The 12,467-nt window shown below is 48.5% G+C and overlaps 1 protein-coding gene across 5 annotated transcripts in view; it reads left to right on the forward strand.

The window, feature by feature from the left end:
• Positions 1–12,467, forward strand: part of CFAP57 (cilia and flagella associated protein 57) — a 74,200-nt gene that overhangs the window by 29,292 nt on the left and 32,441 nt on the right. For all 5 annotated transcript variants that reach the window (XM_058679946.1, XM_058679945.1, XM_058679947.1 and 2 more), the window contains 3 exons: positions 3,399–3,611; positions 6,888–7,061; positions 10,959–11,120. In XM_058679946.1, the coding sequence (XP_058535929.1) occupies positions 3,399–3,611; positions 6,888–7,061; positions 10,959–11,120 (549 nt within the window). The remainder of the gene's footprint in view (positions 1–3,398; positions 3,612–6,887; positions 7,062–10,958; positions 11,121–12,467) is intronic.

Raw genomic sequence — 12,467 nt, forward strand, 5'->3', positions numbered from 1 at the left:
CTACCACCTACTGGTTCACTCCCCAAATGGCAGCAATGGCTAGAGCTGGGCCAGTCTAAAGCCAGGAGCCAGAAGCTTGTTCCAGTCTTACACATGGGCACAAGGGGTCCAGGGCTTGGGCCCTCCGCTGTTGCCTTTCCTGGCCATTAGCCTTGGCAGGTACCTAAGTACTTAAGTCGTCTTCTGCTATTTGAACATTATGGGAAGCTGGATTAGAAGGAGAGGAGCCAGGACTCGAACCAGGCATTCTGATGTGTGATATGGCTGTCTTAAGTGGTAATTGAACCACTACACCAAAAGCTCATTGCCTTCCTTTAATTATTTAAGCATTTTTCCTTTTGTTCACTGTACACATCTTTATCTGCCGAATTTACCACTTGGATGCCTTCAAGTCAGTTCTGTTGCTGTTTTGTTTGTATTTTCTTATTGGTCACACTACCTTGTTAGGTTTTGGAGTTTGCTTATCGTTTGTTTCTTTGTATTTTTCATGGTTTTTTACTTCTTTTTATTGTCATTTTATGACACAGTTCCGTAAGCCCTGGGATTTCTTTTATCCCCTCCCCAATTCCTTTCCCCCTCACTGAGTTCCCCTATATCATTATTATAGTATAGTTCTTCATACACACTCCTATGTTCATCATTGCAGGCATGGACAATGGCAGAGAGTCCAGCATCCTAGTATCAAGATATAGTTAACAGTTTCGTTGGGAGTCCATGTTTGTCTGAAAGTAGAAACACATACTGCATTGTATCCTCACATCTGGATATGAGAGTCTCCGTTACACAGTTACTATACATCCCCTTAAATGAAAAGCCACAAAACAAAATCAGCAACAGGAAGAAAAATAGAAATTGTAAATTTCATGTTTTTTTGTTGACTGGACAATCTATTATAGCAGTTCTGGGTATGTGCTCCCAAAGGATGGTGATGGTGGTTATTTGTTTGGCTTTTATTTGTTTAGTGATTTTGCTGAATTGATTCTGTGAAGTTATTTCCCCTGGCCAATGATGACTGTTTCTTTTTTTGTGTTTTAGTCATGGAGATTCCTCCTGCACAGCCTAGGCTGCTTACTAGTCACAGGTCTTACGTAAACCCCTTAGCCAGCTGTGCCTCGGAGGCAGCTGTGACGATTCAGGAAGTCTGTGCTTTGTTCTCCACATTCAGCCAGGGGCTGCTATGTTGGCGATTCCCTCTCTGTCCCTGAGAAGGGGCGGCCTTGGTCATGGCTGCTGTCTGCTAGCTGCGGGGGAGGAGTGATTTATGTTTAATCCTAGCCTCCTAGGATGTGGTCCTGGTCACAAGCGCTCCTGGAAGTTTGATCAGATGCTGCATTTAAACCCGTTTGTGCCACCCAGGCTCCATCCTGCATCAAGGGGTCTTCACCAGCTAGGAGATACTCTCATGTTATTTTTCGTATCACACATGGCTGCTCCTGGCTGGTATAGCCTGGCACCTGCACACAGCCTTCAGCCCGGAGTTGTCTGTGAGCTTGAAAAGTCTTTCCCAAGTACTATATTAAAATTTTGCTGCTCTGCCATCTTGCTTGTAACGCAGAGCTACTCTCTCGCAAGATCTGCATTGTTACGTTCACTGCCCATAGGCATTAACTTTTCCATGTTCTGTTCCAGGTTTCCCTGAAGGAAAGCAAGAGAGAGAGAGAGAGACTGACGTTTGTCTTGAGGCATGATAGCCACAGACTGCTCCAGTCAGAGTGAGGGACCTGCCTTACCAGAAATGACATCCCCACTGCAGCAGTGGTGTGTCCAGGATAGACAGGGGTTGGTAAATGGAAGCCCATGGTCTTTGCACCTCACTCCCCAGAGTGTGGAGCATCCCCACCATGTGCAGACTGAGGCAAAAGCACTTGGGAAGCACTGTTTTTTTTGCCTGCTATGCTCTGAGCAGAGTTCCTGCCAATAAATGAGAGGCTGGCCAGGCCAAGGGAGATCTGGTTCCTTTGGTTATGCCTGCTGGGAATAGAATTTGTGCAACATCTGGCAAGAGTAAGGATAAGAAATACCAGTAACTTGCTCTTAACTGGGGGAGGCCATAGCCCAGAAACGGGTGCTACAGGGAAAGGGGGTATCATTGCCATGGCCAAGCCCTCCCAGAGAACCCAGCAGTGAAGTTTCTGAGGCTGGACCAGGAATGGTGGGAGTCGTGACTCCAGTGCCACATGCTGTTCCTACCAAGACTGGACTTCTTGTCCTGAATGTGTCCCCACTTATTGTAGGCCTTCTGGACAGACACCTTAAATGATTGCTTTGATCCTTTGGGGAGAGGATTGACTGAGGTCTTTTTTTTGTTTTCAAGATTTATTTATTTTTATTGGAAAGTCAGATTTACAGAGAGAAGGAGAGACAAAGATTTTCCATCCACTGGTTCACTCCCCTAGTGGTGGAAACAGCCAGAGCTGGGTTGATCCAAAGCCAGGAGCAAAGAGCTTCTTCCAGATCTCCAACATGGGTAACAGGGTCCCAAGGCTTTGGGCTGTCATCTATTTCTTTGGTTTTTAAGATTTATTTATTTTTATTGCAAAGTCAGATATATACAGAGAGGAGGAGAGACAGAGAGAAATATCTTCCGTCCGATGATTCACTCCCCAAGTGACTGCAACAGCTGATGCTGTGCCAACCCAAAGCCAGGATCCCAGATCCTCTTCCAAGTCTCCCATGTGAGTGCAGGGTCCCAAGGCTTTGGGCCATCCTCAACTGCTTTCCCAGGCCACAAGCAGGGAGCTCAATTGGGAAGCGGGGCTGCCAGGATTAGAACCAGCGCCCTTTTGGGATCCTGGCAGTGTTCAAGGCGAGGACTCAGCTGCTAGACCACTGTGCCCAGGCTGTCCTCTGCTTCTTTCCCAGGCCACAAGCTGGGAACTGGATGGAAAATAGAGCAACCAGGATATGAATCAGTGCCCATATGGGATCCTGGGCAGGCAAGGCAAGGACTTTATCCACTAGGCTATGCACCAGGCCCTCAACTGAGGTCTTTAGTGTGCCTTTCCAGTAGTCCACTTCCTCTATGCTATGCAACTTTCTGTGAACACATAATTATTTCCAAATACAAATGTTTTGAAAGAAAGCAGCAACAGTGCATTGTAGCACGAAGAAACAGTTATAATTTGTCCACATGTTCATAAAGAAAGAAGTGGGAGTGTTTCAGCTTTAGAATTTTACAGGCATATGCAAAAACACAATATCCGCATTCCCAAAACACTGTGTTTTGTGCTTACAGAAGGGCCGTACCAGGGATGGCCATGCAGTCCCAGACTTTGGAGCATCTGGAGAATGCCGCCCCTTTCCTGTGTGTGTGTATGTGTGTGTGTATGTGTGTGTGTGTGTGTGCGCACGCGTGTGTGTGCGTGCTTGCACACTTGACCATGTCTTCCTCCCTGCAGGTCCGTTCAGTCGTGTGGAGCACAGATGACAGTAAATTGATTTCCGGTGGCACAGATGGCGCTGTGTACGAATGGAGTCTGTCCTCGGGGAAGAGGGAGACAGAATGCGTGCTCAAGTCCTGCAGCTACCACTGTGTCACCATCTCCCCTGATTCCAAGATTATCTTTGCTGTGGGATCAGACCAGACCCTCAAAGAGATTGCGGATTCTTCGGTAAGTGGAAGACAGGCTCCTGTGCTGAGTGCCGGAGGAATGCTTGCACAGAGCTCCTGGGAGGACACGGCACCTTGCTCGTGGGCTGCCATGCGGCTCCTCCCTGTTGGATTTTCTGCCCAGTGCCTCTTTGACCATCCTTTTATTTCCCCTTCCATTTCCGCTTCACCTGTTCTCTGACCTCTCATCCACCCTCTGGGCAGGAGATTCAACAAGGTCTCTCACCTGCCCTCTCATTCTTGGCCAGTGCCTGGAGTTAACTAATGTCACCTAGTCTTGCCATTGTATTTTTTTTTTTAAATCTCTGAACTTTGCTGTTTTAGAGTGGTGATATGTGGCCCCCTGTGGTTAAGGGAAGAATGCATTTAGCAAGGATACTTCATGGGCCTGGCCCATTGGCTCAATTGGCTGATCCCCTACCTTCAAGTGCCAGGATTCCTTATGGACACCAGTTCATGTCCCAGCTGCTTCACTTCCCATCCAGCTCCTTGCTTGTGGCCTGGGAAAGCAGAAGAGAATGACCCAAAGCCTTGGGGCCCTGAGCCCATGTGGGAGACCCAGAAGTAGCTTCTGGTTCCTGGCTTTGGATCGGCTCAGCTCTGGCCTTTGCAGCCACTTGGGGAGATAATAACAAGTGGATAAAAGATCTTTCTGTCTCTCCTTCTCTCTAGAAATCTACCTTTACAATAAAAATAAATAAAATCTTTTTTGAGAAACATGATGGGTCCTTCTCTGGATCCTAGTGGCAGCTTCTCCTCATCTGCTTCTCTGGCGTTCCTCAGTGACTGTCACCCTGATGGGCCTGGTGTCCGACCAAGTGCACAGACAGCAGGGCAGCCTCGGACCTCAGGCCCCGTGTCCCCTGGCCTAAGCCCAGCCCAGCACATGGCAGCTCACCACAGACCCCCCAAGTCTCCTGGTCTTCATTCTGTGGTAGCTTTCACAGCTCTGTACCAGGACACAGATCCTTCAGGGCGGGGCTGTGTGTCACTGCTGTTGACATCTCAGCCAGCTGAGACACTGCATAACCCACAACAAGCATTCAGTCAGTGCATGGGTGCTTGAGTAGATGGTGTACTAATAAGAGGAATTAGGGCCCAGTGTGGTAGCCTGGCGGCTAAAGTCCTCACCTTGAAGGTACCAGAATCCCATATGGGAACCAATTCCTAGTTCCTGTGGCCCCGTTTCCCATCCAGCTCCCTGCTTGTGGCCTGGAAAAACAGTCAAGGACAGCGCAAGGCCTTGGGACCCTGCATCTGCGTGGGGGACCTGGAGAAAGTTCCTGGATCCTGGCTTTGGATTGGCACAGCATCGACCATTGTGGTCACTTGGGGAGTGAATCGTCGTGCGGAAGATCTTCCTCTCTGTCTCTCCTCCTATCTGACTTTCCAATATAAATAAACAAATCTTTTTTAAAAAATTTAAATCTTTTTAAATGAAGGAATTAATGGATTCTCTGACAGTACAGTTTTATTTATATAATGGGCGCTAATGAAAGTTTTCTGAATACATTTGTAACCATCATCTCATCCTCACATTGTGATGTTTAACAGCATAGCACTCAAGAGCAGCAACAAGCCAGAATCCCACTCACTGAGTGTGGGTTGAGGTGGTTCACTGCCATCTCTGAACTCATGTGTGTCATCCTCATTAAAGCAGAGATAACGGGCCAGCATTGTGGCACGTCAGGTTAAGCCATTGCCTGCGCTGTCAATATCCCATCATCAGAGCATGAGTTCAAGTCCCAGCTGTACTGTTTCTGATCTAGCTTCCTGCTAATGCGCTTGGAAAGGCAATAGAGAGTGACCTAAGTACTTGGGCCCCTACAAAACCAAAGTGGAGTTCCTTGCTTCTTCCCAGCTCCTACCATTGCAGCCACTTGGGGAGTGAATAAGTAGACTGAAGATCTCTTTCTCTGCACCTGCCTTTCGCTCTGCCACTGTACCTTTTAAATACACATAAATCCTAAGGGGAGGAGGGAACATGTTTTAGAAAAGGAAGCAGCGCTGTGACTACCAGAGTGAAGCTGCCACCTGGGATAGTAGCATCCCACAGTATCGCATATTGGCTGCTGGTTCAGTTCTGACTACTGCACTTGTTATGCAGCTCCCTGATCGTGTGTCTGGGAAGGCAGTGGAGAATAGCTCAAATGCCTGGGCTCCTGCTGCATGCATGGGATACCAGGATGAAATTCTGGGCTCCTGGCTTTGGCCAGCTCTGACCAGTGCAGCCATTGGGGGAGTGAACCAGCAGATAAAAGATCTGTTTCTTTCTCTCTTGCTGACATTTTTCCTTTCAAATAAGTAAAATAAAACTTGAAAATAGAAACATATAGAAAACAGTAATGACATCAGAGGGTTTAGGCATTGAGTGAGTTACAGCATGCACACAGGAAGGGATAGTTTCTTAGGTAGTGTCCCCAATGCCTAGAACTTTGTATTCATCAGTCAAGCAGGCAAGAAATATGCCATGTCTTTATGTGTTAGGTACTGTGCCAGCTGCCTTCAGTACTAGGAAAACATTTTTCATTTTCTAGTAGTATTTATTTGAGAAATGGAGTTCTTATCTCCTGGTTCACCCCCCAAATGCCTGCAGTGGCTAAATGGATTGGGCTGAAGCTAAGCAAGAGGAATGCATGCCAGGTCTCCCAGGTGGGTGCCAGGCACCCAGTTAACATTAGCTATAACCTCTGCCTCCCAGGGTTTGCACTGGTAGGAAGCTGGAATCAGAAATTGGAGCTGGATGTCAAAGCCAGGCAATGGCTTTGATGTAGCATGTGAACATCTTTTTTTAAGATTCATTTGTTTTTATTTGAAGGGCAGAATTACAGAGGAGAGAGAGAGAGAAAGAGAAATGCTCCACCCATTGGTTCACTCCCCAACAGCCAGAGCTGGGCCATTCTGAACCCAGGAGTCAGGAACTTCTTCTGGGTCTCCTACATGAGTATAGGAGCCCAAGGAGGTGGGCCATTCTCCACTTCTTTTCAGGCCATTAGCAGGGAGCTAGATCATAAGTGGAACTGCCAGGACTTGAACCAGTGCCTGTACGAGATGCAGGCACCATAGGAGGAATGTTAGCCGGCTGTGCCATGGCATGGACCCCAGAATGTAAGCATCTTAACCACTAGATCAAATGCCTGCCCTGAAAAATCTTTATTTATTTGCTTGCTTACTGGTAATACAGACCCATAAGGGTGCCATTAGAGGAGAGGAATACTTCAGGATGCCACAGGCACCTGCCAGCATCTCACACTGAGCAGAGCTGTCTGTGTTCCAGGTTCTTCGAGAGATGTCAGCCTTTGATGTCGTTTATACAGCTATTGTCATCTCCCATTCTGGGCGCATGATGTTTGTGGGCACCTCTATAGGAACCGTTCGTGCCATGAAGTACCCTCTACCTCTGCAGAAAGAATTCAACGAGTACCAAGCCCATGCTGGCCCTATCACCAAGGTGAGCGTGGGCTCTGTCCCTGATCCTGCCCATTGCATCACAGCTTCATCCCCTCAACCTCCCAATGTCTTGTGTTCAGTCTCTCTCTCCTTCTTTACTCGTCACCATCCATCCAGTAACAACCTGTTGACTGTCAATACTCTTTGTCTAGACACTTCTAGGAATTTTTTTTAAAGTCAAAAATATATCTGCAGGCTTATGTACATAACAGTTCACCGTAGTGTTATGCATAATAATATGTCACACTATAAATGCACACACACACCCAGTCACCATTACACCTCCCAGCTGCTGTGTTGGCTGCTCATGAACCACAGCTGGGCCCTTCTCCAGAAAACTGACCTGGACTAGAAGGAGTCATAGCCCAGGAGATTCTCTCCCTTCCCTCCCCAAGGATGCACAAGGCCACCTCTGGGGACAAAAGCGTGAGCACACATTTGTAAACTGTCCTTCCATTCCTTCTTCTCAATAAGTAGTGTCTGTGTTCAATAGCTACATGGGGGAATCAACCCAGATGTCTGTCAGCAGGTGGAGGATAAGCATAATGTGGTGTACCTGCACACTGGACCCGTGCCAGCCTTAAATAGGAAGACAGTTCTGCCATGTGCTGCAGCGGGGATGAGCCTCAAGGATGTCATGCAAAGTGAAACAGGCTAGTCACCAGGGGCAAATACTGTAGGATTCTGCTTCACGAGATACTCAGGGTAGTCAGCTCACAGAGACAGAAGGCAGCGAGGTTGTTGCCAAGGGCTTGAGAGAGCTGTGCCCTAATGAGTGCAGAATTTGGATTTCAGATGATGCAGAATTTCCATGAAGATGGCGGTGGTGATGGTTACAAAACATCACCAAGATATTTAGTGCTACTGATATGTACACTTACAGCAATTGTAGTGATCATCTTTGTGTTCTGTAGATTTTACCATGATAAGAACTTTTTCAAAGAATTCTCTGGCACACCAAGTGGTTGCCAAGAATTCATAACCAGTAAATAGTCAGTTAAAGGTTACTGATAGTCTAATGAAGTGCAAGAATAGGGCCTGCAGTCCAGCGCCATAGCCTAGTGGCTAAAGTCCTTGCCGTGAACATGGCAGGATCCCATATGGGCACTGGTTCTAATCCCAGCAGCCCCACTTCCCATCCAGCTCCCTGCTTGTGGCCTGGGAAAGCAGTCAGGGACAGCACAAACACTGGGGACCCTGCACCCACGTGGGAAACCTAAAAGAGACTCCGGACTCCTGGCTTCAGATTGGCTCAACTCCAGCCATTGCAGCTGCTTGGGGAGTGAATCAAAGGATGGAAGATCTTCCTCTCTGTCTCTCCTCTCTGTATATCTGACTTTGCAATAAAAAAAATAAATCTTTTCAAAAAAAAGAATAGTATCTGTGTTTAAACAGAGCCGTTGTCAAGCACGCACTGGGAAAACGCCTCCTCTCTCGCGCCTTCCTTATTGCAGGTTGGCATGAGCACCTGAAGTTAATTATGTCCCAAATTATCCTGTCTTGCCTGCAAATACTATCCTTGCTAAGAAAGAGTTTTTCAGTATAAAACAGAACATTCCAGTACTGAACCTGGCCTCGGGTCCAAAGTAAATATTACAACATGGTCTCTTTCCTGTACATCTACTAAGTGTTGTGACTAAAACACTTACTATAAAACTAACACATGCTTGTTTTTAAAAATAATACTCCTTGAAACTAGCATTGTGGTGCAGTGGGTTAAGCCACTGCCTGTGATGTTGGCATCCCATACAGATGCTCGTTCGAGTCCCAGCTGCTCTTTTTTGTCCTGGGCACTGTAGCCATCTGGGAAGTGAACTGGTTCACCAACCAAATACCTGCGACAGGTGGTACTGGGCCAGGCCAAGGCCGGGAGCCCAGAACTCAGTCCCTATATTACAGAAAACTTTAAAGATGACACAGAATTCGTGTATGCTCTTCACCTACTATCCCCCAATAATTCAGTGCCTTTTGTGTAACTACAGTACAATATCAAACCATAAACCTGGTGAACTGTGTCCGTTTGCTTGTCATTTTACCACATGCATAGTTTATGTCACCTGTACTACCAGAAAGCTGTCCTATCACCACAAAGGTTGCCTTCATGACACCCAGCTGTGGTCACACGTACTCCTCCCCTCCCCTTCATCTCTAATCCCTGGAGACCACTGTTTGGAGAGTTTTGTGTAAAGGAAATCAGTGTGTGACCTTCTGACGGACAGTGACTTTTGTCAGTCACCATAATGCCTACAGACCATCCGGATAGTCTTCTGTATGCATCGCTTAACTGTTCTTATCATCAAGTAGTATTCCATGGCAACGCACTGTCAACGTTCACTGCTCATCTAACCCTTTACCGTTTGGGGAGTGTTTTGCTCCCCCCTTCCTCCCTCCCCATTTTTTGGCCATTACAGTTAAAGCTGTCATGGACAGGATTTTCTGTGATAAATGTCCCAGAGTATGATTGTCAAGAATAGGGTAAATGTATGTATTATTGTTTACAAAATTGAGGCAAATATTGGATACAGCCATTAAGATACTGTTTGAGCAGGGGAAGAGGGAGGGTGATGGTGGCTCAACAAGCTAATCCTCCACCTGTAAGCGCCAACATCCCATATGAGCACTAATACATATCCCAGCTGCCCCACTTCCTATCCAGCCTGCTTATGGCCTGGGAAAGCAGCAGAGGATAGTCCAAGTCCTTGGGGCCCTGCACCCACATGAGAGACCCGGAAGAGGCTCTTGGCAACCAACTTCAGATCAGCTCAGTTCTGCTTCCCATCCAGCTCCCTGCTTGTAGCCTGGGGATGCAGCAGAGGATGGCCCAAAGCCTTGGGACACTGCACTCACATGGGAGACCCAGAGAAATTTCCTAGCTCCTGGATTTGGATTGGCTGAGCTCCGGTCATTGTGGCCACTTGGGGAGTGAACCAGCAGATGGAAGATCTTTCTCTCCCTGTCTCTCCTTCTCTCTATAAATCTGACTTCAATAAAAATAAATAAACCTAAGGAAGGAAGGAAGAGAAAGGTAAAGAAAGAGAGGAAGGAAGGAAGGGAAGCAAAGAGGAACATGTGCTGGTTCACTCCCAGAATGGCCTCAGTCACCAGGGCTAGGCCAGACCAAAGCCAAAAGCCAAGAATTCCATCTGCATCTCCTATATGGTGGCAGGAGCCCAAGCCCTAGGGCCATCTTTTCCTGCTTTCCTAGGTGTGTCGGCAGAGAGCTGGATGGGAAGCAGAGCAGCCAGGACTCAGACTGATGGGATCATACCACACAGGACTTCAGCATGGCAGCTGGCAGCTCAGTTTGCTGAAGTGCAACATGTGGCTTCACCTATTTTCTTTTTAAAAACATTTTTTAAAGATTTATTCACTTAATTAAAAGTCAGAGCCTCAGAGAGAGAGATTTTGCATTCATTGTTTCACTGCCCAAATGATTGCTTGTTATGGTTAGTCCAGGCCAGGATCCAGGCATTCCATGCTGGTCTCCCACGTGGGTAGCACAGGCAGAAGTACTTGGACCATCAACAGCTGCCTTCCCCTTAGTAGGAGGCTGAGTTGGAGGCAATACAGCCAGGACTTCAACTGGCCTTGTAAAGAGCCTTCCCCTCACTGTGTCGCAGCACTGGCCCCCATCCGTTGTTTGACTCGACTGCTTGGTTTTCTTGCTGCTGGGTTTTGAGACTTCTTTATTCATTCTAGATACGAATTGATTCTCAAGACTCCATTCTCTCTCTCTAGCACTGCTTCTTCCCACTGTTTGAGGGCTTCTTGTCTCATTCAGGACCAGGTTCACCTACCTACAAGGCTGCGCACAGAGAGCGGTCTTGCAGAATAATGGCCTCCTAGTCACCTGTGGCTTCAGAAACATCCTCTGTCTGTGTGGCCTTTTTTCTCACAGATGTTGCTCACCTTTGATGACCAGTTCCTGCTGACTGCCGCTGATGACGGCTGCCTGTTCACGTGGAAGGTCTTTGATAAGGACGGCCGGGGAATCAAGCGAGAGCGGGAGGTGGGCTTTGCAGGAGAGGTGCTTGTGACCAAAACAGACATGGAAGAGAAGGTAAGAGTAAGACGCACTGGAGGAGGCCACTTGGGGCATGGGGATCCCTTACCGGACTGCCAAATTCTCTGAGATTTCAGAGCTAAAAGACTTAAGTCATTAAGCTTGTAGCTTTGGGAGGGTGACTTGGTACATTTAAAGAGGTGTGCAGAGTGATCTCTCAAAGAAGAGGCTGTAGGAGCCCAGACCTGGTGATGAAGGCAGCCTGGTGCAGAGCCTTGCAGAACAAAGGGCCAGTGGCCTTTTACACTGAGAGTGCGCAGAGGGAGAAGAGCCCATGCCATCAGGAAGACCTCCCGGTTGGCTGTGCCAGGCAGGACTGGAGCTGGAGAGAGGTGACCACTGCTCTTGGGTCCCCGTTGCTAGACTCAGGCAGGGAATGGCTGGGTAGGGTTCGCACCTTGGCGAGAGGAGAGGACCATGCAGCAGTGTGGAGAGTGGGGTGAGGAAAGGTGATAAGCTAGTCCCCCATGACCTGTCAGCAGCCGCAGGGGATCGCACAGGCTCCAGGCAGATCCCTGGCTGGTTTGTCTATCTGAGGAGTATTATTAGTGCTCAATGTGTTCCTGGCCCCATATAAGGCTGTGAGGACAATGCAGGGCAGCCAGACAGGCTCAGCCCAACCCTCAGGGATCGGCCCACTCAGCCAGGGAGAGGGTTCCACCTGCTGTCTTCTCCCCCGCACCCTCACCCCTTTCTCTAGCTCCTTCCAGTCTTTCTAATCCTTTCTGCTCCCCTGCCCCGCCTCAGCTGAAGCCCTTCCCATTCTCTCACCTGGGCTATGGTCATCCCCACCACCTCCAACAGTCCTGCTCTACCATTGGAGAGGTCCTTATAACCCTGAAGTCAGCTCAGCCTGCCAAGATGAGGACCATCGGAGACCACCTAGGGTACAATTCAAGCCCCCCACATGGCCTGCAGGGACCTTGGCGTCTGACCTAGTCTGCATCTGCTCTCCCGCTGCTTCCTGCCCACCCCAATGCAACCTCCTGGCTGGCACCCCGCGCTCTCACCTCCCTGACTGGGCACTCACTGTGTGCTCCGCTGTCACCTCACTCCTTCCCGTGTGCTGACGTCCACTGGCCAGGAGGCACAGCAGCCATTCGTGGGCAGTAGGGGAGGTAGGTAGAAAGGACAGCAAGGAGTGTGGGGAGGGGGAGTAACCACAAGGGAGAAAGAAGAAAGCCCTGGATTCTCATTAACACTGTTAGGAAGGGGAGGGAGTATGTGTTACAGTCTTCTGAAGGCCTCATTGTCAGTGAGTACAATGGAGGAGGGAGCCACCAGACACGGAAGCCAACAGGACGGGAGAGCCAGGGTCTAGTGACAGTGAGGCCAGTGCAGGCG

Source organism: Ochotona princeps, chromosome 2 (genome assembly GCF_030435755.1).
Source record: "Ochotona princeps isolate mOchPri1 chromosome 2, mOchPri1.hap1, whole genome shotgun sequence".
In the NCBI taxonomy this organism is placed as follows: domain Eukaryota; kingdom Metazoa; phylum Chordata; class Mammalia; order Lagomorpha; family Ochotonidae; genus Ochotona; species Ochotona princeps.